Source organism: Mycteria americana, chromosome 8 (assembly GCF_035582795.1).
Source record: "Mycteria americana isolate JAX WOST 10 ecotype Jacksonville Zoo and Gardens chromosome 8, USCA_MyAme_1.0, whole genome shotgun sequence".
Taxonomy (NCBI): domain Eukaryota; kingdom Metazoa; phylum Chordata; class Aves; order Ciconiiformes; family Ciconiidae; genus Mycteria; species Mycteria americana.
In genome coordinates, this window is record NC_134372.1 from 22,245,553 (window position 1) to 22,271,559 (window position 26,007).

The window sequence follows — 26,007 nt, forward strand, 5'->3', positions numbered from 1 at the left end:
ATGGAGAAACACTTCTGCAGAGTGCTTGGGAGGAATGTGGGCATGAAGGGCATCAGCAGGCACCACAGGTGGCTCTCAGTGTGAAATTACTGGATGGAGCAGAGGCAGGGAGGTTTCTTGCACTGTGCGACTACCAAATGTCAGAGTTCCCCAGGCCTGACCTCCTCTTCTTCTACCTCCACATCCCGAGTGGGTGGAAAGTGAGGATGTTTGTGTGTGACTGCACAGTGGGTCCAGCAGTCTGGAAAGTACCCTGGAAGTCCTACACATACTCCTTGTGCATGCAGAAGCCATCAGATTAGCCAGGCCATGCTGGCTGGATGTGTTGGACCCAGCACACACATACACACTCATGGCTGGGATTTCCAAAGCCCCGTCCAACACCACCAGCCCAGGATGTCCAAGGGCAGACTGCACATCGTGCCCAAGCTTTAGGATAATGCAACTTACTCCAGAGGAAAATGCTTTATATGATATGAATCAAAGCAGATGAAAAAAACCCCACCCATTGATTAATATATGAGATACACATAACAAAGAAAATGTGAAGTATGTCACAGGACCATGGTTTGAGTCAGCTGTTTCCAGTAAACATGATGCACAGGAGATTTTGGTGGGCAGTTCCTGCAGGAGGTTGGGGACCGCTGCCATGGGTGGCACTTGCTGCAAGAGGAAGGGGCTTGGGAAAGGGGGTTTGGAGCCCTGAGGTGGTGGTGCGGGGCTGGACAGCGCTGGTGCTTTAGAAGCAGTCACTTCGTAGAGGCTGCGGCAGGTCTGACTCACTTATCTGGAGGTTGAGCTCTGTTGAGCTGAGGGTCGTGGACGGGTTGTGCAGCTGGTTCCCCTCATACACGGTGTACTCCTCATGACGCTGCTGCCGGAGGTGCCAGAGGATGTCTCTGGACAAGAAGTGGGTCTCTGCTTCGCCTGACTCTGGAACAGAAGAAAGACAAAACCCACCTTCACTGGCCTGGCCTGAAGCAGGGGTCTGGGCAGGGAGTGGAGCAGAGTCTCTGGGAGATGTCCCAAAATATGCAGAATTTCCTGAGAAGTCAAAATACGGTTCTTACTTCCCCCTTTCAGCATGCCAGAAGAAAGAAAATAAAACACAAAATGCAGGAAGGAGAGTAAAATACAGGCAGTATGTGCTGGTTTCCCAGTAGTGCTTGTGATGGGAACTCCTTGCCAGATAGAAATGCTTCTCCCCATCAGGGATAGTGCTGAATTTCCTCTGAAAAACAATGAGATTCATTTCAGCAAGAAACAGCAAGCTACTTTTAAGCTCTGCTGCTCTGGCAGAGGTAGGAGAAGAGAAATTAAAAGGAAGAAGGGATAGCCTCGCTCCTTCTTGTCCCCTGCCAGGAGGAATACCACTGAGCCAGCACACACACCAATACCTGTCCCAATGCTGGGGAGGGCTTGACAGCCCCAGCCATTTCTCTCAGGACCATCAGCAGCGAAGGGAGCTGCTCCTTCCCCTGGAAGCGTGCTGTTATATTTAATCCTTGAGGGAGCGTTCTTGCTGCCCCAGCAGAAGACTGCTTGTCTCAGGTGCCCTGGGGACTTCAACAGGGACCAGCTCTACCAGCATCCTCCCCACTCCTCTGAGGCCCACAGTGAGAAGTCCTTCTGCATTGGGAAGCAGCCCCTTCCTCCCACCGCGGCAGGGACCCCTATGCCCATATGAGTGGGATATCAGCCAAGCACTACATGGATCCTGCCTACTTCCCCTTGTTTGCCATGATTCGAGGTCACTCAAGGGGCTAAGGGAGCACAGCCACTGTGCTGGGCACCCCTACCCTCTTCCCCTCCTCACTCACCCTCGTACACAATGAGCCGGTAGGTACCCGCGCACTCCTTGGAGCCTTTCAGGATCTCCTCCAATGTCCTGTAGAAAAGCTTGGCCTGCTCCAGGCGGTTCTCCCGGCTGAAGGCAGCACACTCATCCTGGGACATGGCGTAGAGGGACTGCAGCGGTGTGGCATATTCCACTGCGCAGTGCCAGAGCTGCAGGGATGGAAGAAAAAAGCATGGGGGCAGGAGGACCAAGTGCCTGGCAAAGGGCTGGTGGGGGACCCCGGTGCTGGGCAGAGCCCTCGAGACCCCTTGGCAGCTCTGTGGCCTGCCCCGCTGTGGTGCTGTGTGCTGGACCCCCAGGACAGGGACACTGGTTCTGGCCCCAGTGTCCCCCTGCCCTGTGTTGAGTGGGGAAAGAGCAACTGGCCTGGCAGGGAGGCAGGTACGGCCGTACCCCATGTGCCAGGTGGGCTCAGGAAGCTGCCTCCCTCCCACGGGGCCCCAGGGTGCAGCCACTGGCTTTGGCAGCACTCCCAAGCCACAGCCTGGGGAGTGGTTTTCCCCATGGAGTTTGGCCCTCCATGGAGATGCCCCTTGTCCATGTCTGATCACACCTTCTTGGCTTTTCTGCTAGAGAAGGGGAAGTCTGAGCATCCTAATGGAGAACAGAAGAACAGAGAAGAGGATAAATGCTGGCAAGGTGAATACACAGCTAGAAAGAGGCTGATCAAACAAATGAGGAGAGATTTGTTAAGGCCATAAGAATTGCAAGGAGGAGCAGGGTTACCAGTAAGTCTTATACTGGGCAAACTGGAAAGTTTAATAAAGTGTATTAGAAGGAAGAGGGACAGGATCCCTGGGTAAATGCAGAGTAGCAGGAAGAGCTACCAGCCTTGGAGGGCAGTCACCACAGTGACCCAGAGCAGGTGTCAAGGATGGGAGCTAGCATTGCTGCCATGCATGCGTTCACCAGCAACTCGTCAACAAGCTGAGGGCCAGATTTTACTGACAACACGCAGCGGGTCAGGACAGGTCCAGGCTGCAGAGCTGCTGGAGCTCACTTGGTGCCAAGTCACTCAGCAGGAGACTGGCAGATGAAACACAGCATCAGTGGGTGCCTTGTAGTAGGAAAAACCTGATGCCAACTGTACTTCCCCAGGAGCAGGGCCAAGAAAGAGGCTCTGGAGTCCCTGCAGGCAGGGCTTTAAAAGCACCAGCTCAGTGCTCAGCCACCATCAAAGGGCAAATTAGGGAGACCCAGGTGAGAAGCATTGCTCTGCTGACACCTCCATGGATGGCTGTCTCAGCAGGACCAGTGTGTTCCCTCCCCAGGGGTGCAGGGGCAGAGGCCCATCTGCCTGGAGATGTGGAAAGAGATGAATGCAATGTGAGATGGAGGGATTTAGGGCTCCTCAGTCTGGAAAAGATGTGACTGGGGGGAAGGGGAGAGAGTCAAATTATATAATGACTCACACAGACATTTTCAAGCACCTCTTCACAACAAAAGGAAATATTCATTTGTCCCATGGGAAGTGATGCTCTGGACCTCACATCTGCTTTTTTCTGCTCAATTTTCTGGACTTAAATCAACTCCAGGAGGGCTTAAGTGAGCCCAACATCCCTGCAAGGGCTGAGCCTGGAAGGAGGCAGCCAGGAGGAAGGGATGCAGACGACTCGCATGGACTGGACCTCTCCATCTCATGGAAGCCTGCTGAAAGCTGGGAGTATCTAGTAGAAGAGGTGACACTGTCCTGCCCTTATGGCCAATTCTGGGCCAGGATCTGAGGCCAGGAAGACCTTTGGGCTGATGCATGCTGACTGCTCTCCTGACGCTGCACTCAGGAGAGTACTGCAACAAGTATACCTTGTTGTCTTCATCCCTGATTGTGTAGAGGCTGTGTTTGTAGACCCTTTTTTTGGTGCCAGCTCGGGGCAGGGTGGTTTCAGTGAGGTCTGTCAGGTACTGAATATTGCTGTCAGCTTTCTCCAGGTCATCATAGACATCACAGCTCAGAGGGATCAAGATGTGGAGCTTCCAGGTCTCCCTGCATGCAAGCATGTTGGGGTTGGCTCTGCTGAATTCCTCCATCGACTTTTTCACCCCTGGTGGAAGAGAGCATTGGGCAGAGATGCCTGGCATGAGTACAGCTGCTTTCTACCTTGCTCCCCAATTGCCTGCTAACACTGTAAGAGTGGGAGGATTGTTATTAGAAGCTATTTCTATCTGTAGGCATGATAATGCAGGGAAACAGCTACGTACGTGGCAGGACTATTTTTAGGTACCCAACATAATAAGACCAGGCAAGCCCATGAGCGACATTCTGCTTGGACCTCTCAGACATCTCAGACATTTCCACTGCTGAGGGCTTCTGTGGAGGGAAGGAAAGACAGACCAGCAGTGATTAAAGCAGCCACCTGGGCTCTTCTGCAACAGTCAGTTCTCTACAGGGATTGGAGAGCAGCCACCCTCTCCAAAGAGATCTGGAGACTGAGCAACCCTGCTGCCCCCCTTCCACCACCAGGTCAGGTAGCAGGGGCAAGAGTCCTTCATGGCTCACACAGCCCCTGCAGATGAGGAAGCTGATGCCGGAGCGAGGTGGACACGTTTCTGGCTGTATGTGGCAGTATGGGGCTGAGGAGGTCAGCTCTTTGGGGCTGAGCTAATGAGAGCATTTCTCCTGCTGCGGAGCTGTGTGCAGGGGGGCTGTACATGCAGTGGCCGCGCAGAACTGGGCCACATGCCCCCACAACTGCTCGGGGCTGCCATGCTCCCTGGGATGCCTGGCCAGGCTAGAGGTGTTGGTGCCTTACGTGGAGCCCCAGAGCGAGGATGAGGAGCTGGCATAGGCTGGCCAGGCCGAGGTGGAAGCCGAGCAGCTGCCCATTTCCATCGAGGAGAGCCACATAGGCTGAGCCACAGATGAGCAGCATGGTCCCGTGCCAGTGCAGGGGGAAGCAGGCGCTCAGGGCCCTCCAGAAGCTGCTGTGGTACCTGGGTGGGAGAGGGAGACAGGAGACAGGTACGTGGCTGCCCGCCCGCCATCCCCATCTGCAGCCCACGGGGCACTGGCCAGGGGATGCTCCCACCTCCCTGCCAGTGCTGCTGAACTTCTAGAGCAGTATGGAGCCAGGGAGCCCTGTGGGACCCAGCTCAGCACAACCTGGGTGCCCCCAGCCAGGAGAGGGCTTTGGTCTCTTGCAGCACCCATGGGTCTCAGAGGGGAGCAGATGCAATCTTGCCCTAGACAGCAAGGGGAGATTACCTCCAACAGCCCCGTGCCCTCTGGCACTGGGTGGTGGGGGAAGGCTGGGGGCTGAGATCTGCTCCCCAGGTAAAGGGCACACTACAGAGCTACCACAGAGAGGAGAGGGAGAGATCCATAGGCATATGGGGGAGGTGGGCAGACAGGAGAAGGGAGAGGAGGAGGAGCTGAGAAAGACACAAGGCTGATGGAGAGCAGTGTGTGCTGCTGGGGCACAGCAGAGCATTGCCCCAAAGGGCACGTGTGGGGGTAGAAACAAGGAGCAGATCCCTCCTGACACCCAGAGGCTGCTATGCCCTTGTCCCCAGGGTGGCCCCAGGAGCCCAGGAGACAGCCTCCCCCATGCTGGCTCACCTGGATTGGAGGTGGAAGATCTCCTCAGCCAGGTAGCAGATGCCCTTGAGCAGCACCCCTATCTGCAGGGCCACAAAGTGGGAGGTGAGGCTGCGGGCGGTGTGCACAAGGGGCTCCCCAGCGAGGTACAGCGCTGCGGCGCACAGAGCCAGGAGCAAGTATGCGGCATGCTGCGCTCGCCTGCCACGGGCCTTGGGGATGAGCAAGGTGGTGGGGTGACTCGGCCGCCACAATTCCTGAGACATCTGTGGCAGAGAGGGGGGGTCAGCAGCAACTGTTGTCCCCAGCGCCCACAGCAGCACTGTGGGGAGTGGAGAAGGGGGACACACGTGCACATCCAGCCCTCACTGAGCACCCCAAAGCACGCAATGGAGCTGTCCCTTTCTTTGCATGCTGCTGAAATGCAGCCGCTTCTGGGGAGGTTCCCTTGTGTGCTGCACAGGCCACCTCGGGGCTGCCCCCCATGCCCAAATGGGCTCAGCAAGACAGAGCCTGGCTGGCCACCCCACTCCCAAGTCAGTGCCAGCCCTACACCAGCCCTCCCTGCTCCGCAGCCATGGGGCCATCACTCCTCTTGCTGCACTCACCGGAGCAGTTACCAGCTGCAAGACTGGACGCTGCCTGGGTCTCCTGCACTGCGGTTAATGGGCTCCGGGCTCCAGCCTGCACAGCCACGGCTCTTTTTGGAGACTGCTACTGCAGACAGAGACCTGGAGCCCCTGCACCGTACAGGCTTCTGGTGCCACGGGTGGAGCTGCACAGTTCCCAGTACTGAGAAAAATGAAAATGAAAGGAGCTATCATGGCTGCAGGCAGCTCACAGAAAGCACCAGAGTCCTCCCACACAGGGCACCCGTGAGGTCTCGCAGCCTGCAGGAAATCCTGGCACTGGGCAGTGCTGGATGGATGTGGCAGGTTTCGACATCAATGAGCTTACACCTCCGGAAAGCCCCAACGTATCTGTCAGGTCATAGTGGGGCTAAGCTGAGCTGGAATGAGGAAGGAAACCAGAATTTACTGAGATTTAATTAAGTGCAGCAGATTTCAAAGATTGAATTTATTAAGTGCAGCAGGTTTCCAGGGGCAAAACAGAAGCAAATTCCTTCTAGCAGAGAGGGTGACTCACAGCACCCTGGATCCCCTCACCCCATGCAGCTCCAGGAGATGCTGGCTCAGGAGGCAGTGCCCACAGGCACTGGCAACACAGCAGCGGCTTCCTGCAGCTGGGCTTTTGCTGGCCAGTAAGGCCCTCAAGCCTCTCAGGTCCCTGGTCCTAGCAGTGGAGTCTGCAGTGGTGAGGCATGACCCATCCTAGAGGAAGATTGACTTAGGGCATGCATACACAAGCCCATAGGACTGGGTGGGATGGACTCAAGGATGCTGAAGCTGCTGACTGATGCCATGGCAAGGCTCCTCTCTGATCTCTTTGGAAGATTGTAGCAATTGGGAGGTTCTTGATGAGTGGGAGAAGGTAAACATCACACACAACTTTGAGCAAGGTGAGAAAGAGGGCTTGGTGAACTGCAGCCTGCCCAATGTCACCTCTGTCCCTTCAGGACCTTCTGTCCCAGAAGGTGATGGAGCAAATCCTTCTGGCAATCACTGCCAAGCACCTGAAGGACAAGAAGGGAACAGCAGGGATTTACAAAGGGCACATTGTACCTGACCAACCTGAGTGCCTTATGAGATGAGATAACTGGCTGTGTGGCTGAGGGGAGAACCTTCACTTCAGCAAAGCTTTCAGCATGGTCTCCCATGGCCTTTGTGTAGCCAAACTGGGTAGACACAGGCTGGGTAAGGGGGTGACTGTCCAGAACATGCTCTGGGTCCAATTGCTTTCTGCCCAGGAATGCCTGTGGATGCAGGGATGCTGCCAAGGGACCCTTGGAGTCCCCACAGACCCGCAGGCACCTTGCCGGGGGTCTCTGCAGGCTGCAGCGGGCACACAGCACAAGTATCTTGATTCAGACGTGCCCACAGGTCACATTTAATTCAAGCATTTGCAAACTCAGAGGGTGGGAGAAAGGAATAGATGTCCAGAGAGACTGGCAGTGTGCTACTTGTGCTCGTCTCAAGGTTATCGGAATCTGTTTTGGTGGTACCTTAGAAACCCCAGCAAACCCACTTTACAGGGCATTTGACCTGAGTTCCTATCCTGGGGAGGGCTTGTGGATATAGCCAACATGTTTGCTTCTTCAACACAAAGGCTGGCTAAAACATCAAGTGAATCACTTCCTCCTCCTGTGCTGGGTTGTCCCTGGTGGCCGGGCTTCACTGACCAGCTCCGGCTGGCTCTTGCGGTGCAGTGGAGGAGGCTGCCCAGTTCCCCAGCCGTCTTCTCATGGGTCCCTGAGCAGCTGGGTGGCTCTCCTGCCCATGGAGCCTGGCCTCTTGCTTTCAGTTCTACCTTCAGCACACTAACACCCGTGGTATTTCTGTCTCTTTCACTTCTGCTCTGAGCCAGCCTTTGCCCCACAGCCCCAGACCTGCGTCATACGTAGCTGTGGCCAGGGTGCTAACTGCAATAAAAAACAGCATGGAAGAGCCATTTTGTCTGCCAGAGCCTGCAGAAGCAGATGACAAGGCTGGAGGGAGGTGAGGATTGGAGCAAAGAGGAATTGCATCTGCAGCTTGCAGGCCAGCTGCACATGGGGACAAAATGAGACCTCCCATGCTCTCAACTGTGTTGCATCACTTCCACACCACTTTGCTCTTGAACAATTCTCCCAGTCACTCCCCAGCCTTTCCAGGCTCCCTGCCATGCTGCGGATGGGACTGTGCTTGTGGTGCACAGCTCAGAGCAGAGCTGTGGTGCTCAGTCCAAGAGCTGAGCCTAAACTCCAGGAATGAGATTTGAATGTCTTCAGTGGAGGCTGGACATCTGTGACATATGAGCTTGCCTGGGAATGGAGAGTCCAGTGCTGCCCAGTGCCTCTGCACAGCCAACAAGAAGCAGGAACACCAGAGCTGCCGCTTTGTCCTCCCTGGCCTTTTGTCTAGCCGACAATTTGCGTTTCCAGATTGTGCCTTGATTGAAGTTCCCTTTTTCCCCTGCTTGCTGTTATTCCTTCAAGGGGAGGGAACAAGAAGTCATGCTTGATGCCAAAAGATTTTAGATGCATAAAAAAACCTGGCAAGTGACCTCCCAAGACCAGTGCCATGGCATTTCCAACCAGGCTAGTGCTGACACCTCTGTTTGAGATTTAGTTAGGCAAAGAAATCAACTCTCTGTAAAGCAATCTATAAAACACACCTACACTGCAGACCCCACTGAGATTAGTAGTTTCTCACCCTACGGGTTTTTAAACCACTAGCGTCACAGGCATCATAAACCCCTCATGCACCATGTGCCATGGCCTTTTACTAACCACAGAGTGGCATGCGCATCAGCTGATGCTTACTCATGAAAACTGCCACATGTGGCACAGATGGGTGCACGGGGCATCCTCACCTTCCCCATTCCCCATGTCTTGGGAAGTGTCCCACCAATGCATCCATGGGATGCTCCTGATGCAGAGAAATCACAGCAAAACCACCTCATTATGTTATTGGAGATGTCCATGGTCACCTGCTGGAATAACTGACTCAGCAGCACCAAACTAGTTAGCACTAACCTCCCACCCCAGCCTGGGCTTGCTGGTTTCCACACTGCTGCTGTGCTGTGGGCGAGGGCCAGGGCAGCTTTGTGGCTGGGTGTTACCTGGGTGGCTGTTCTCAGCCTCTGCCACCTGCTTTGCCACATTTCTGGGCACGTGAAGGACCCTATGACATCCCTCTGAGCAGCTGCTCTATTTCTATACACCTGGGCAGAGACGCAGGAGCTTGTGGTCCAAACTGACTGTCCAAACTGCCCATGGTTTAATCACTGTCCAAATGCAGCAAGAACTAAGCTGTCTGCTGAGCCGGCAAAGGTGCTTGCAAAGGCAGGGAATCATAGAATCATATGAATCATAGAATACCAGGTTGGAAGGGACCTCAAGGATCATCTGGTCCAACCTTTCTTGGCAAAAGCACGGTCTAGACAAGATGGTCCAGCACCCTGTCCAGCTGAATCTTAAAAGTGTCCAATGTTGGGGAATCCACCACTTCCCTGGGGAGATTATTCCAATGGCTGATTGTTCTCATTGTGAAAAATTTTCCTCTTGTGTCCAAATGGAATCTCCCCAGGAGTAACTTGTACCCATTACCCCTCCTCTTTCCCATGCAACTCCTTGTAGAAAGGGAGTCTCCATCTTTTTTGTAGCCACTCTTTAAATACTGGAACATGGTGATAAAGTCTCCCCTAAGCCTTCTTTTCTCAAGGCTGAACAAACCCAGTTCTCTCACCCTTTCCTCACATGGCAGGCTTCCCAGTCCTTTGATCATCTTTGTTAGCCCTTCTCTGGACCCTCTCCAGCCTGTCCACACCTTTTTTGTATAGCAGGGACCAAAACTGAACACAGTATTCCAGGTGTGGCCTGACAAGCACTGAGTAGGGTGGGATAATGACTTCTTTATCTCTGATGGTGATGCTGTTGTTGATGCAACCCAGCATCCTGTTGGCTTTCTTTGCCACAGCAGCACGCTGTTCACTCATATTGAGCTTGCTGTCCAGCAGGACCCCCAGGTCCCTTTCCACAGAGCTGCTCCCCAGCTGGGTAGATCCCAGCCTGTGCTGCACTCCTGGATTATGTTTTCCCAGGTGCAAGACCTTACATTTGTCTTTGTTGAACTTCATAAGGTTCTTGTTAGCCCACTCTTCCAACATATTCAGGTCTTTCTGCAAAGTGGCTCTCCCTTCTGAAGTGTCCACTTCCCCACTCAGTTTGGTATCATCGGCAAACGTCATCAGGGTACACTTGATCCCATCATCCAGATCACTTATGAAGATATTAAACAGCATTGGGCCCAATATCAATCTCTGGGGGACCCCACTTGTGACAAGTTGCCAGTTTGAAAAGGAGCTATTTACCACCACCCCCTGGGTGTGGCCTGTCGGCCAGTTCCCCACCCACTGTACAGACCACTTGTCTAGACTGTAAGGCATCAGTTTCTCTAGGAGGAGGCTGTGGGAAACTGTATTGAAAACCTTGGAGAAATCCAGGGAGACAATGTCCACCGCTCACCCCACATCAACCGAGCAGGTTACTTTGTTGTAGAAGGTGATCAGGTTTGTCAAGCACGATTTGCCCTTGGTGAATCCATGCTGGCTTTTCCCAATCATGTGCTTCATTTGAGTTGTGGTAGCCCCCAGGAGGATTTGTTCCATAACTTTCCCAGGGACTGAAGTAAGACTGATGTGCCTATAATTTCCTGGATCCTCCTATAAGCCCTTCTTGTAGATGGGGGTGACATTAGCCTTCTTCCAGTCTTCTGGGACATCCCCTGATCTCCACTACTTCTCAAAGATTATGGAGCACGGCCTTGCAACAATGTCAGCCAGCTCGCTCAACACCCTTGGGTGGATATTGTCAGGGCCCATCAATTTGTAGGGGTCAAGCTCCTGTAATAGTTCACATACCAACTCTTCCTTCACTGATGGTGGGTCTGTGTTTGCATCAACCTGGATTTTTTTTCCCAAGGCCTGGGGCCCAACAGTGCTGGTAAAGACAGAGGTGAAGAAAGTGTTGAGAACCTCTGCCTTTTCAGCGTTGTTGGTGACTAATTCACCTCTCCTGTTTAACAGCGGGCAAATATCTTCCTTCTGTTTCTGCTTGTTGTTTACGTACCTGAAGAAGCCTTTCTTGTAGTTTTTGACATCTCTGGCAAATTTCAATTCAAGCTGAGCTTTTGCTTTTCTAACTGCATCCCTGGCAATGCCCTTGTAGTTCTCAATGGGTATTTGTCTGCTTTTCCATCTCTGGTCTGCTTCTCTTTTGGTTTTGAGCAGGCTCAGCAGCTTGCAGTTAAGCCAAGGGGATCTTTTGCTCTGCCTACTTCCCTTACCTTTAAAGGGGGTGAACTGTTTTTGTGCTTCCGGGAGAGCGTTCTTGAAAAACTCCCAGCACTCACTAGCTCCTTCATCCTCCATGGAAGCTTCCCAAGGAATCCCTCCCAACTGAGCTCTGAGCAAGCTGAAGTTTGCTCTTCTAAAATCTCAAACCTTTGTCTTAGTACTAACCTTCAGCATGCTCAGCAGGATCCCAAACTCCACAATATTGTAATCACTGCAGCCAAGGCTATCACTAACTGAAATATTACAAAGCAGGTTTTCTTGGTTTGTGAGTAGCAAGTCCAGCAGTGCCTCATTCCTGGTTGGCACATCTAACATTTGTATGAGGAAGCAGTTCTCTACGCATTCCAGGAACTGTATTGTTCTTCCAACAAATGTCTGGGTAGTTGAAGGTACCCATAAGAACCAGGTTCCGTTGACCTGAGGCTTGCTTAAGTGACCCAAATATTGCTTCGTTGGCCTTATTGCCTTGGTTTGAAGGTCAGTAGCAGATGCCTACGGTAAGATCTCCCTTGGAGCCAGTCCCTCTGATCTTGACCCAGAGGCATTCGATAGGCCTTCCACAATCGCCATAGGTGACTTCTATACATTCAAGGTTCTCCTTAACATAGAGCATGACAACTTCCACCCTTGGAAGCATCTAGAAGAGCTGAGCTGGCCCATAACACAAATAGGCTGGTTTCTAGAAGGGCCTTCGTGTACAGGTTGGGGATGGGGAAGAGATCAGCCTCTCCTGACATCCCAATGGCCATGGACAGAGTGGACAGCTGTAGCCAGGGCTTGGTTTAGACAGGGAAAGGTCTTGGTGAAATGCCTGAGAATTTGTAATAACCTGGAAAAAGAATATAAAAATCCTGCAGTGATAGAAGGTGACATCCCTTGCAGGTAGCAAGATGCTGTGAATTTGCTTGAAGTCTCCCCCACCTCTGGAGACCCACTGGCTGGTCCGTATGAGGTGCCTTAGGTATAAGGTGGATTAATCCAGGAGCTGGGTCTGTGCGAGGCTGAAGGCGGTTAGGAGCAGGTCCTGGATGCATGTGGCATGTCCCCAACCAAAAGCCAGGCCAGGAACATGGTGCTTTCCCTGGTATCTCCTGGGTAAAGGACTGTTCCCAGCAAGTGGGCAGGCAGCAGGCGTAACAGAGCCTGCTCCTGCTGCAATATGGGCACTGCAGCAGTGCTTGCTCCTTTTTTTTTTGCATCATGCACTCTTGCCCTGCAAAAGCTGGTAGAGCTGCTGGCTTCAGCTAAAAGGCAGGCTGCCCAGTGACAGTTTTACACCAGGGCTGCCTGTGGGGATGGGGCTTGGATTCCAGCCTGGTGTTAAAAGTGGCTTTGGTCCCTTTGCCGAAAAGTGCTGCAGCTGGTGTTTTTAGAGCTGCAGTTGCACCACCAGTGTACCTTCAGAGGTCCTGCACACTGACAGGGCTTGCTTATTGCCCACCCTAGCAAAAATAAAGTGCTCTGCAATATTCTGTGTTGCACTGGGCTGTGTGAACTGGATCACTCTCTCTGATGCAGTGAGGAGCTATCCGTGTGCTGGGTAAAATCCGTGTGCTGCTTCCTCCAGCTCCCAAGCACACGTCTGTCACTTGTTCAGCAAAGCAGTTTTGTTGCAGGACAAAAGAGGTGACAGTCAGGGGAGTCATGGAGGTGTCCTGGCCAAAGGACTTGGTAATTGCCCCCTCTGTCTCCAGATTATGCAGGGTCCTGATCTTCGCTCACAAAGTCCACGTGGAGATGGGACACCTTTCCAGGGATGTGCCCAGCCTGGGAGAGCCTTTGCCTTGCCATGACCCCAGGCTGTGACCCCTCAGCAATGATGAGTTTTAAATCCTGATGGCAGCATGGACCCACCCCTCCATCCCCAGATCCTGGGGCTGCTCTGAGTGCTGCATGCCCCTTTTCCATTAAGGTTCTTCCTTCCTTTGTGGCACCAGAACTTCCTGCCTAAGAGAGAGTTTTTATCCATTTAATAAACGTTAGTGGATCAATCTGTGATTTATGCAGTCTTCTTTTGATCCCCTGTAAACTGTCAGCGCCTGCAGTATCCTGTGGCAGTGAGGCCCCAATTACATGTTGGGTGGAGAATTCCACCCAACATGTTTTGCTTGTTTTGAAGCTGTCACAGGCTAGTGCTGTTTGGGGTGCCACTGTTCTTGTGCTGGGAGAGACATGAGCAACCAGCCCTTTCTTCCTCCCCAGATTACTGATGGCTTCAGACCTCAGCCATCTCTTTCCCAGGCTGAAGCATCTCAGATACTCAGTTGTTCTTCAAAAAGAAGCTGTTTTCTACTTGATCGTGCTGGTCAAAATGCTTTGAATAGCTCCTCCAGGTCCCTTCCCAGGTCTGACTCTTCCAGGTCATGTGTTAAGCTGCCCAGGTCTCAGCACAGATGTCTGGGGGGCTCCTGCTGGGACCCCTCCACTCACACACACCTGTACTCTTGCTCTCTGTCCTCCAACAGTCACGTACTTTCCTTCCCTTTGTCACCAGTCACCCTGGCACTGAGACTGGAAAGGGCTGGCACTGAGACTGGCTGTCTGTGTCTTCTCTGGCCTCCCACCACATGTCCCCTGGGGACCCAACTGGGCTGAGGTGAGGACAAGTGAAACTACAACAGAATAAATGGCTGTGTACATGCGTGCCTTTTGGTCACTTCTGGGTTTTTTTACAGGTATCTTCCAGCCTGCAGGACAGGCAAAGCTGGCTTTGGGGATGGAGCCATCAAAAGCTTGCAGACAGCGAGTGGCTGGTCAGTGCTGCAGTCCCAAGGACCCCTGGAAAGCTGCTCTTGCCCTAACGCATCCTGGCTCCCACCTCTGCAGCAAGGGAGGGGACAGTCTTTGCAGACAGGATCCCATGACTGGGGAGCCACAGGAGCCAACAGAGCATCTTCTGAACTGTGTGTGAGACCTCAAGCAAAACAATGGTCCTCGCCTGAACACGCTTTTCAGTGATGGTGTTCCCCCTTCTGCAGCAGCAGAAGGCTTGCAGCTTTGCTGGGATTGTCCTGTGCAACAGGGCAGCACAGAAACCCCAAGTGAGGCCAGATCCCCCTGGGGCAGTGCTATAAAAGCACAGAGGATGACCTGGCAGCTGTCCCTAGAAGACTGCCATTCATACAGCCAAGGAGGATGAAAGGGGGATAAAACAACTTGGGGATGAAGAGAGGAGAAGGTGAGCCTGTGGTATGGAGAGAGATTGTCCCTCTGAAAAAAGTACTTTGGGGAATTGAAAGTGGCAGGGAGCAGCATGGGATCTGTGCTTGCAGCTCCTGGTGATCTCCTCTGTGAGCTCCCAAGTGGAAGGGGGCAGCCACAGTGGGGAGATGAGGAGGTGAGGAGGTGGAGGGGTGAGTGGGGATCTCCAGCACAGCAGTGCCTGGGCAGCACTGGGAGGGCAGTGGGCATGCAGGGGGGCTCAGAAGGGCAGCCCATAGGGTCGGAGCAAGGGGCAATGGCTGGGTAGGAAATGGAGCCAGAACCTGACTGCCAGAGGGGTGTGCCAGGCTTTCTTTTTCCATGCAAGCAGGTGTAATGACATGTGTGAATATTCTATTTCTTTCCTTGTTCCTCCTCTCTCAACCACTTACAGTAAATTTATTGTTGCCTTCTTGGTCAGGATATGCATCCAAGGGAGATTTATTGGCGCTCTCATGGCCAGAGAGGAGAGATTTATAGGAGCACGTCCTCGCAGCACAGGCAGGTAGACCCAGGGCATAACATGGAAGTCTCTGATTTACTATAGCAAATGATGGAGATACAAGCAGGCTAACTAGCATGGCTGGAATGCTCATTCAAATACCCATGGAAGCCCAAACTGCTCAGGAGGTTTTTAGCAAGCTGGGAACATGGGAGTGAACAATTCAGGGCCTGCCTATAGCTGTCAGCACTGCCTGGATTTCTGCCCAAAAACCTCCTGTTGTTTCTCTTTGACTGTTTAACCATTCCACAACATTGTCCTCAATATCCCATGGAAAGCTCTGCAATGCTGACTGAGCTCAGCAGCTTCCCAGCTTGGGACTGAGCTAGAAAATCTGGGTCTACCCCTCTTCTTTTATTTTCTGCCTCTGATGTCAATCCCTCAGACTCCTGCTGAGATCGGCATGGCCACGACCTTGAAGCGGGGCAAGACTCTGCGATCGTTTGCTCCAGGAACATGCGCCTTGAGGAGGGGAGTTGGAGAGGATGAGTCTGATCTTGAGTGATGGGGAAGCTTTTGACCATCTCGGTCAAGCAAAGTCTTGGTATTCAAGTTTGTCTCCTGCATCCCACATGGTGGCAGTGGCAGGCTGAGGTCCCCACTGTGCCCCCCATGCTCATAGCTGTTTGTGGGGCTGTGCTGTGACCTACATCCATGTTTGCACCAAAAACAGCAGTAACCTACAAAAGAAAAACTGGAGTTTGAGAGAAGACAGAGTGGTAAATATCAAAAAAGAAAACCACATCAGTAAAACAGCAAGATAAGCTTTTTGAATGTGTAAAACCTGGCAATACTTTTCTCAGGTTTGGATCTTTTTACACTGAAATTTCCATTAATACATTTTTTTCTTGTAGAAAAATTGATTACGTTTAAAATAAAAAAACGAAAACCCCCAGCCCCTGCTTTATTTAAAGAATAAAAGTTTTCAAAGTTTCTCAGAATAACTTAAGTTTTAAACATATTTAACTGAGAACAAGAGCAAGTCACTTTAAAAGTTACTTCTGTTAGGTTTTAAAATTGTGACAATCCTGGATTTGATTCATTCAGCACATGGCAAAGGACTCTAGAAACGGAAATGGAAATAGAAAAATCACTTTGGAGCAGGGGCACGTGACACCATGGGGTTTGTTAAAGACCCTCCAACTTGTTTGGCCACTGCTGGACTTCTGCTGCCAGGGTCCCTCTGCAAATCCAGCCCCTCTACACACCTCTGCAGCAGAGAAAAATGCTGGATCTGTGTGATGACCTCTAGCAGCTACTTTGGTCATCTGTTACCCAGACAAAGAGGGGCAAGAAGGTGGACAGGAGATGCTCTGCAAGCCCCAGCAGAGCCTGCTGCTGCTGGGTAGCTTCAGCAGGGCAGATGAGCTTCAGGAGGGCAGAGCCTGCTGCTGCTGAGCAGCTTCAGGAGGCCTAAACAGAGACTGAGAGTATGGAAAAAGGCACAATAAAAGCTAACAGGGCAATGAGAGAGGAAGGAAGGAAGTGTACCTCAAGGAGGAGATGTCAGACCTGGCAGAGCGGGTGAGGAGGAACAAGGCTCAGCTCTGGGAACAGTCCCAGGTACATGTGTGTGTGCTGCAGGCAGACGAGGTGGGCTTAGCACCAGGGGACTCTGGGGCTCAGCTGCTGGCTTTGCTTTAACAAACCAGACTTCGCTGGTGAATGGAAAGTTTAGTGACCGCTGATGGGAACCTTCTCTGGGACACCTCCAAGAAGCCTAAATGCAGCTGAGGAAGTTGTTCTTTTTGCATTGCATGAATTTTCAGGCAATGCTGCCAGTAAGAGATAGTTTTGTCCTCTTTGGGTGGCTTCTTCCAGCCCATTTCCTTGTTTTGGCATCAGTGATTTCAAAAAGAACCAGATCAGCTCAGAGTTCTAGATGCCAAGTGGGGAGGGGGGCAGGACTGCTTCTTACAGCAACAATTTGTAGTTAGATGATTTAAAACCGCTTGTGAATTTGTATCTTCTACCTCCAATGCCAGAGATTATGATGCATAATAATATACAAGGAGAAGGGTTCTGTCCTGCTAGGAGAAGCTTGTTACAACAGGTCCAGGATATCAAGAGTCCTGAGAGAGCTAGAAATGAGCACCGTGCCTCTTCTGTGACATCAAAAAAGTGCCGCTGAGATTGACAGTTACGATACCTTCAGCCCACAGCAATACATTGCCTGCCAGAAATTTTCTTGTGGACAAGGTGGTGGTGGTAATTTGTGGATTTTGCTTTGTGGTTCAGTTTGTTCTTTGCTTTTCTCTGAAGTTTAAGATCCCAGGTTGTTCTGCAGCAGGATACTAGACTGGAAGAGTTTATAATGATGTGTTATGAGAAATCCTATCTTCTATGTTCCTACATGCAGCAATCTTTTGGTCATAGTTTGAGGGTTGAACTGACTCCTGTGTTCAAGCCTGGGACAGCTGGTGCCATAGGACAGATTAGCAGAGACCTTGCTGCTCTGTTGCCTTAGTGGGTGGTGGAGGGCACCTTTGTTGGGCTCAAGTGGCCAGTTTCACCTTCCTGCCATATACGATCATAAACTCAGGGCTCCTTGACTGTGCCCAAGTTTCTAGTTCCAGTTTTGAAAGGAGTCCAATCATTTTATAGTAAGACTCATCTTCAGATTTCAAAACTCGTGGCTGGGAACACTTCCACATATTTTCTTCCTGGTTGTGATCTCTCATGTTCCACTGACACACAGTCTTGGACATATACTCCACAGCATTTGGCCAAGACTAAAAAGAGCATTTCTAGAGCTCTTCACCTGGGCTGAAAACCCACAGAATTAGCTCCGTTATAACTGTTGCTGTGGATACTGATCGGTCTGGTCTCTCGATGGAGAGAACAATGGAGAAACAATGCTATAGCTGACTTACAGGTTGCCCTGGCATCTGAGTATAGCCAAGCCTAGGATTTGCAGCAGGAGAGGGAAAAAGTGTGTTTTATGTGGTGGGAGTCTCCATGTGACATACATGACAACTTATGTATATAAGTTCAGTCCAGAAGTTTTTGTTAGAAATGCTTTGAACCAAGGTGCCGAAGAATCCCCTCTGAGACTAAAAGGCTTTTAGCTGCTAGCCCGGCCAACTCACCCCAGGATCTGCAAGCTTCTGCACTGGAATTGCCATGGTTCCTGCTTCTGTGGATAACTATGAACCAGATTGGACCTCTGCTCACTCTCCCATTGGTAAATGACTCTGCAGGGTGTAATAGAGGGAAGAATTTGTGTGAAATTGTACATTCGGGTGGTACTGCTGGGCAGAGTACCTTTGGGACAGGAGCTGTGCTGCCTATAGCTGAGAATAGCCTTCACTACACCAGCTCTTCTGCCCACAGGCCAGCAGACAGGGCTTCAGCTGCTCCTGGAGGAAACACTGACCAGCAAGGGGAAAAAGTGGCCTCTGCATCTGTTTTTTAAAGACACAAGGGTTTCAGCAGCTATGGAGACAAGCAATTCTCCTCAGTTCATGGCTGCAGAAAGGGATGCAGGTCCTTTGCTGTGTGCCAAGGGGCAGAGGCAGAGCTGCATTCTCTCCACCCCTTCACTCCACTTTCTCCACTCCTTCAGGTCCATTTTTCTGGGAGTTTTTTCTTTGGAGCTTGCCCCCTAGCATCTGCCCAACATTGGTAAAGTGGGGGTTTTCTCATTTTCCAGTTGTGTCTTATCTTCTTTAGAGTTACCTTTTTTCACCTTCTAACAAAGGCCTCACTGGTTACCAAAGCCTAGAAAAATCCGATTTAGCCAGCTAGGCTGGGAAGTTTGTACTCCTTTAAAATTTTGTGCCTTTGCCTAAGCATGTCTAGTTTTTTTTCCCTAATACAGCACTGCAGCCTGACCCTGTTGAGCAGAGCTGATTAGACGAAGATAGTGAAGGAAAGGCACATGGAGGCAGGAGTCATCTAAAGATATGGCAGGGCTCAGCTAAATCCTCCAGTGATGCTCTGCTGTTTTGCACGGGATGATGTTGGCAGGCACAGACAGCAGTTCACTCAGTGCCTCTCTTTGGAACAGAATCTAAGAGCACAGTAGTACCCCCAGGACAAGAGACTATAGTACCCCACAGCGCCCCGGGTCTGCAGTACCAGCTCTCTCCCTGGGAAAGAGAAGGCAGAAAGCTGCAGGTGGGACATCTCTTAAAATGCTGTGGCGGGGTGCTACGTGAGGGGCCAGCAGCAACAGGCGTGGGGAGACAGCATCTGCCTAACAAGGAATGCTTTCTCTGCAGCAGGGGCTGCTATAGATGGGGACCAGCTGTGAATTTTCACAGCAGATGCAGCCCAAAGCATCTTCTCTAGTGCTGGTGAGCAGAACTCATCCTTCTGAAGAAGAGGACCAGGATACGATCTCATGTGGGATATAGAAAAGTGCATGTGGGTCAATCCCACTGTCTTCATGTTCAGGCAGGAGCAGGAAGAGACTGAAACCTGCAGGACACGTGCAAAAGTCGCAGATGAGGTGGAAGAGAAGTAAGGGAGAAAGGCAGCAGGTGCGATAACAAAGTCCTAACAAGAGAAAGTAGAAATCAAGAGACAGCAGGGAGACAGGCAGTGAGAAAGTGCTGCAGACAGGACCATGAAAGGGAAATCTAAACAACAAACCTCAGCAAAGAGAGAAAGCAAAGGGGAAGAGAATGCAAAGGACACACAAAATGGACAAACAAACAAACAAATCCTGACCTCGAACTCAACAGGGCCAGGTATTCCCTGGCTCTGCTGCCTGTGATCTTAGGTTAATGTTTATTTGTGCCTGATCTTTCTTGCATCTCATGGCATTTTTAGACATGTCCGAGCTGCAGTGGAAAGCATTTAATCTATTGCCACATCAGACAAAGATCTAACTGTGAATGCTGAGGAAAATATCTTCTGGATAAGACACGGTCCAGTCTTCAATTCCCTGCAGCCTACAGCAAGTTAACATCTATCCGTTTACAGCTACAGGCCAAATCTCAGAAGCTGCAACTGAGATTTGCCTTTCAGCAAATCTAAGGGGACTGACCTTGTGAACAACAATGATGAAAATGACTTTTCTACTTGCATTTCTTATCTCTCAGAGAAAATCATGTCACTCTGGTAAGAAGCAGCAAATCATAGTCATATAACGTAGTAATACTTTAGTTTAGTACCATAATTATCAAGGTACTAAAACCACAACAAAACTATTTTACTATGTATTTTTATTTTAAAAATTGTGGATTCTCTGGATTGAGTTTTACAATGCTTTACTACTCAAGAGAGGACTTTTCAAAGCTCGACAAGGAAAAAGTAGCAATCCAGACTGTTTCTGTTGCTACTGTGAGCCAAAAATTTTTCAATCTGGGGACAAAAGCCAACACTTCTTTTCTGAGAATACTGGAAAAAGATTACTTTAATCTTGGCTGATGTGCAGACCTCTGAGAACTGAAGTCCTTAGAGGCTGTGACTTGAAGGTACATTGAAAACTGACCGAAAAAAGTGAGAAGGATGCTTCCGGAGAGACACCCGAGGAGAGGGAGCCTTTTGTGCCCCCAGCAGTCACTGGCAGGACTGCAATTCATGACATGATGTTTGCCCTGTCAAGAGATGAGCCAAGTTTGAGCAAGGGGCAAAGCTATTGTGGCTGTACGGCTCTCAGGGACCAAAAGAGCATCTCCTAGTAAAGAGAAATTTGCGATGTCACTTCTAATGAGCGGGATCAGACTGCCTGACCGGGATCAATCATTGGCTGGGCAATAAAAGAGGAAAGCAGAAAACACTGGAAGAAAAGCAGTTTTGCCTCTGACCAAGGACTGGGGGGAACTTTATGGCCAGGACTACTTGGGATTAATATTTGAGCATTTCCAGCTCCCTTGTGCTGGGGGTGTCAGAGCAATGAGCTGGGGCAGGGTTGTTGTCTGCCCTTCTGCAATCAAGGGGTGTCCGGCAACCCAAAAGGCAACAGAAAAGAGGGAAAAGAGCAACAAGCCACAAAATGAACCAAAGTAGTTTAAAAAAAAACAAAACAGAAAACCATTTTTATGAATCTGTGATTTATTTTCTCCACACCAAATGTGGAGGAGGAAAGAGAAATTAATTCAAAACACACCCTATGCTAAAACCACCACAAAAGAAATCTTGAATTGTTGCAGAAAGGCTGGCATCAAAGTCAGCAAGAGAAGAGACCACAACTATTGCTGAGAGGCAGCAGTTGCCAGGCTCCTGAGAGGCCAGGGCGAGCACTGCTGGAAATCCTCACCTCCACCTTGACCACAGCGAGCAGCATCTATGCAGGCAGGAGGAAGGAGCAGGCAGGCATGAGTTTGTCATCGCCAGCACGATATCAGAGGTAGCGTGGGGTTTCCAAACCTTGCCTGTTCAAAAGCAGCGAGTAAATTAATCCTGCAGGTAGCTCTGCTGGCTACAGGGACCGGCTGACAGAAGGGTGCTTTAGCAAAGGGACAGCCTGACCCCAGGGGAAGTTTTGGAGCTGAGCTCCAAGCCCAGACCTGCTTCTTGCTGCTTGGAGTTGAGTATTTTACTTACGTCTAAAGTCTGCTGTTTAAGCCTTTCATCCCTCTCTGCCAAGAGATGCACAGGAGGTATGGGATTGACAAGAACAGTGGAAAACAACCCTGCTGCAGTACTAGGTGAGGAGAAGACAGGCAATAACAGAAAATCACAGTGTAATTCACTAAAAATGTTAGTTACACGAGAGAGAAATCCATAGGAAACCAGGCTTTCCTATGAGTGCCTGTAAAGGAACAAAACCTGATGCCTTCTTGGAAAGTCTTATGACTTCCAACCTTGATTAAAAATGCTCTTGGCATTTTTCTTACCTGACTCGGTAGTAGGGCTGCCAACTTGGAAGGGTGCACAGGGCACTGGCCAACACAAGCTTAAGATGGGGGGGCAAGTGTCCAGTCCCAATTCATGATCCAAAGCCAGCAATGGGAAGAGAAGCAGGAGCAATAGAAAAGACTCCAATTTAATGTAGATTTTAAAATGTCTTACAAGATGTCCCACGGGTTTGTGTACGTGTGGGCAGTTTGGTTGTTAGGCTGAACTCCCCTGCAGAGGTACCTTGTTTGAACGTGTGCATGAAGTCCTTGTCCCAAGCAGTGTCCTGTTCCCAAACTCATTCGCTCAGTTTCTGATGATTCAGACCTGAAGGGAAGTTGCCCTTTTGTTTCTGAGCTGGCTGTTTACAGCAATTGCCCATTCATGCTTTGATCGTGCAGCTATGTAAACAGGGCTCGGTTACAGGGTTCGGAGGTTTGCTGAAGCTGCGCAAAACCCTTCAGCTCATTGGTAGCCATCAGAAAGATTATTTGATGACCTTTTTTCTGATACAAACATCATGAGATGTTTGTACCTCCTGTCATCGGAGAACAATTGTTATTTTTGTCCATATCGGTGTTCTCCATGGAAATGCTGGATAGAAATGAATTTTTCTTCCACATGTGGCACCGGGGCTATGGATGCTGTCGCTGCTGGAGAACCTTTGCCTCTCTCCGTGATGTCGCTGGCCTGATGGGCACTTGGAGGGTCTCGAGTCCTGTGCTTGATTGCTCACTTTGTGTTCTCCACTCAACACTATGGTTTTGGTATGCTTGGTAAGCCTGGTATTTGAGATACTTCACTATATAAAGAAAAGTCTGTTCAATGGTTCAAACCTTTATTATGCAGCCACACCGTGATCTACTTGGTGTACTCTGTCCCTGCGTCCTCCCAAGCCTAAAAATGAATTACTGTGCACCAGCCCTGTACCACTACCCATGGGGAAGGGATGCCGAGCCATATGCCACCCCCGCCAGGCGCAAGGTGTCACCAGCATCGCTCTTAGTACCACTTAATGTGTTCCCAGAGAGCCTTTGCCTGTCCCGGATGCCCTCCCAGCTTCCCCAGGGAGGGTACACCACCCGCCCACAGCCCACAGGCGCCGGCCCTTCTCCGGGAAGGTGCCTCGGGCCCTCTAGCAGCCTCAGCCCAAGCACCTGGGGCCGAGAGCGCCGCAGGGGGGACGGCAGCTCCCCATGAGGCTGCCGGAGCGCGGGGTCCGGCCCGGGCCCCGCGCGCCACTGCCGCTACCTCAGAGCCGGCCCGGCCCCAGTGCCTCAGGCCCTCACCAGCCCCACGGCGGCGGCGCGGCCGGGACTTGTTCCCGTCCCGAATTCTCGCGAGAAGCCGCCGTCAAGCCAGCATCGTCTCAACACGCGCTCCTCACGCATCCGCCGCCGCCGTATCCCTCCGCACTCTCCCCCTCCCCCTTCTGGAGAGTTCTGCACGGCGTTCAGAGGGGAAATAGTGCCCGCCATCCGCCGCTCCTCCTCTCTCTCGCCTGGTCCTCCTCCTTCGCTCCCAGCCCGGCCTCGGTCCCCGTCGCGGCAGCCGCCTCCGCACTGCCAACTGCGCGCCATCCGGCAGCAGCGGCGGAGCGCGGCGGGGCTAGGGACACCACGGCGGATTGATACGCGGAAGGGCGGCGAGGAGGTGGCAGCGCATAAAGACGCGGCGGAGGGATGCGGTAGGAGCTGCGGCGGAGAGCTCTAGTCCAGCGGCGCCGCCAGGGGAGCAGCGCGCCAGGCCGGCCGGCCCGCCCGCAGGCCCCCGCCCCGCCCCCCCCTCCCTCCGCCACTGCCTTCTGGGGGGGCCCCCCTCCTTCCCTCCCCCCCTTCTCTGTCTCCTTCCCCTCCCCCTTCCCATCCCCCCCTCGCCGCGCCGCCGCCACCTCCGCGCTCCTCCTCCCCCCCCCCCCCTCGGAAAATAGTCCCCGCGGGCTGCCCCCTCCCCGCCCGCCCCTCCTCGGCGCTTCGCGCACACAATGGCGCTGAAGAGAATCCACAAGGTAAGGGCCAGGGTCCAGCCGCACCGCGCCCGGTCCCGCGCCCCTCCGCCCCGGCCTAGGGCTCGCCTTACATAAGCCGGGTAGGCCGCCGCCGCCTCGGGCCTGGTGGGGAGGGAAGGGCCGGGCCCGGCCCTGCCCTGCCCTGCCCTGCCCTGCCCTGCCCTGCGGCGTGGGGTCCCTCCGGCGCCCGCCTTGGATGGGGGGGTTACGGGCGCCTTTCCCTGCCCGCGTTGAGGGGACGGGCGGCGCCGCCGTCAGGAGAGGCGGCAGCCGGGCCTGGGGAGATGGGAGCGGAGGGAGAAGTTCGCCTGCTCCCCTCGGAGGTGCGGAACGGGCCGCAGCAGCTGGAATGAGCTCCGAGGCTCTGGCCCAGTCTGCCGGGGCGCTTTGTTTGTTTCCCTGGGAAAGTCCCTCCTTACTGGGCACCTCCCCAGGGCTGGGGGGGCCGTGTCCTGTCCCCGGAGGCTGTTACCCCCAGGGGGGGAGGCCGAGGCCTGCGGTGGTCTCGGTGGCTGGGCCCCTCCGAAGCAACGTGGCCCCTCGAGCCCGGGCCCTGGGGCCGCGAGGGGGCGCCGGCGCCGGGGCAGGGCCGCGGGCCTGGGGGTGGGCAGCGGCCGCCGCTGGCTGCTGCAGCTTAAGGGGGTGCTCCTCGCCCTCTGGAATCGCTCGGGGCCTGGAACTGGACACGTGTGGGGGCAGCGAGGAACTCCGCGCTGGAGCGGCAGCTGGTGCTCTTGGGAGAAGGTGCTCAGAGGAGTGAATAGTTGTCCACGCTGGAAGCTTTGGCGGAGCTGGTTTGGGAGCTTCGTGGTGAAAGGCTCCTCTCCTTCCTCAAGGAGCAATGATCTTGGATACTGAAGTGCTAAGCGTAGTAAACTTGTCACGTTCAACTAGTCAAAATAGTGTGATTTATTGTTTTAATGGAGCCAGTGCTGTTCTGCAACCTGAGTCATCTAGTAGACTTGTAGGGAAAGGCATGCGAGGTGCCTTCTCCTCCTGGAGCAGGAGGTGCACTGCACTTCGTGACCGAGCCTTTTAGAAAAACGCTGCTGCTGAATTTCCTGTAGTCTTAAAAGCATACTTTGCTTGATCATCGTGGTGTCTTTTACCAGGAAACCCCCCCTCTATTTAAGAGAGGAATGTCCAAGTACATTTTTATTATCTTAGTCAGGCAGGGACTTTATATCCTTTTCCCCACAAAAGGTAGCTGTCAGTTTGGAGTCCACATGCAAGGTTCAGGTGTAGAAGCCAGTCCTCCCATAGGGTTTTTGGTCTCAGTTACTGTGTGGATCTAATTTTTGTCTAGGACCAGATGTGAACCTGCTACCTAATATTTAAGATCAGTTTGCTAGCTCTGTTTTGTTACTTATGTAGTGTCAGATTTGGTTTACGTGTTAATTTTTTTGCTTTGATTGTAGGTTATATTGAAGTTTTTGTGAAGCTTCGTGTGTCATACTGATCAAATTAAAGCTAAGGTGGAGAAGAAAATTGAAGAGAGCTTGAAGGCTTACATATGCTTGTGGAATAGGTAGAGCTTGAAAGGGAAGGATTTTGAGTATAATTTTAGTGTATTGAAATTTCCAGCAGGTTACATAAGGAAGTTGTGCTCCAGCTGAGTATCACTTGCCTGCAATGTTCTGTCACTTACTTTATGATACTCAATACAATGTGAAGGCTGTTCCACAGCATATTTGTGGGCTTGCAGGTGTTTTGAAAGAGCACTTTATCCTTGGGAGCGGGTCGTGTTCCTGCCATCAGAACAGGCCTAGGAGACACGGCAGTGAGTGCTGAACAGGATAAATGTGACTGCTGGGAACAGGGGGGACACACAGATAGTGCAGGGCTTTTGTGGGGAGGGTATATCTTCTATCAGATAACTTGGGAAGCAGGGAGAGCTGCTTTATTGTAGTTTAGTGCGTGCTGAGGTTCAGGATTCAACTCTCTCAGAGCACTTCTGTTACGTCTCTGTTTTTTAACAGGAGAGAAGCTGCATGTGTTGAGTCTTTGTTAACATTGGGTGCTCATGGACTGATTCTTCATGCTGCTTTTCGAAGACGAAGAATCCTGAGGGGTAATGGGGACTGTGTAAGGTTACAAGAGTCTTTAAAGCCTTGGGAAGTAGTGTGAGAGCATTGCCAAAGCAGTGGTGTATATTGAGC

At 51.9% G+C, this 26,007-nt stretch overlaps 2 protein-coding genes across 8 annotated transcripts in view; one reads left to right on the plus strand and one right to left on the minus strand.

Moving 5' to 3' along the window:
* Positions 1 to 505: 505 nt before the first annotated feature.
* On the minus strand, positions 506 to 24,746 carry STING1 (stimulator of interferon response cGAMP interactor 1). 3 transcript variants are annotated; one of them, XM_075510184.1, is made up of 9 exons: positions 23,920 to 23,961; positions 6,560 to 7,026; positions 6,002 to 6,185; positions 5,415 to 5,659; positions 4,609 to 4,789; positions 4,058 to 4,166; positions 3,662 to 3,900; positions 1,821 to 2,007; positions 506 to 933 (listed from the first exon to the last, which is right to left on the minus strand). In XM_075510184.1, the coding sequence occupies exons 4-9, from the start codon at positions 5,657 to 5,659 to the stop codon at positions 740 to 742; spliced, it is 1,155 nt and encodes a 384-aa protein (XP_075366299.1). In that variant the 5' UTR covers positions 6,002 to 6,185; positions 6,560 to 7,026; positions 23,920 to 23,961; the 3' UTR covers positions 506 to 739. The 3 variants fall into 3 exon arrangements, with proteins under 3 accessions (XP_075366299.1, XP_075366300.1, XP_075366301.1); XM_075510185.1 differs by lacking the exon at positions 23,920 to 23,961 and adding an exon at positions 24,268 to 24,746 and having other exon boundaries at positions 6,002 to 7,026; XM_075510186.1 differs by lacking the exon at positions 23,920 to 23,961 and adding an exon at positions 21,840 to 22,351 and having other exon boundaries at positions 6,002 to 7,026.
* UBE2D2 (ubiquitin conjugating enzyme E2 D2) overlaps positions 23,286 to 26,007 on the plus strand; it is a 29,973-nt gene continuing 27,251 nt past the window's right edge. Inside the window, exon 1 of one of the 5 annotated variants that reach the window (XM_075510191.1) lies at positions 23,286 to 23,527. Coding sequence is in view for 2 of the 5 variants with exons in the window: in XM_075510187.1 (XP_075366302.1) it covers positions 24,133 to 24,171 (39 nt within the window). In the remaining 3 variants the exon portion in view is untranslated. Of the gene's footprint in view, positions 23,528 to 23,699; positions 23,929 to 24,117; positions 24,172 to 25,827; positions 25,920 to 26,007 lie in introns of those variants that run through there. The other 4 variants (XM_075510188.1, XM_075510190.1, XM_075510187.1 and 1 more) reach the window with 4 other exon arrangements.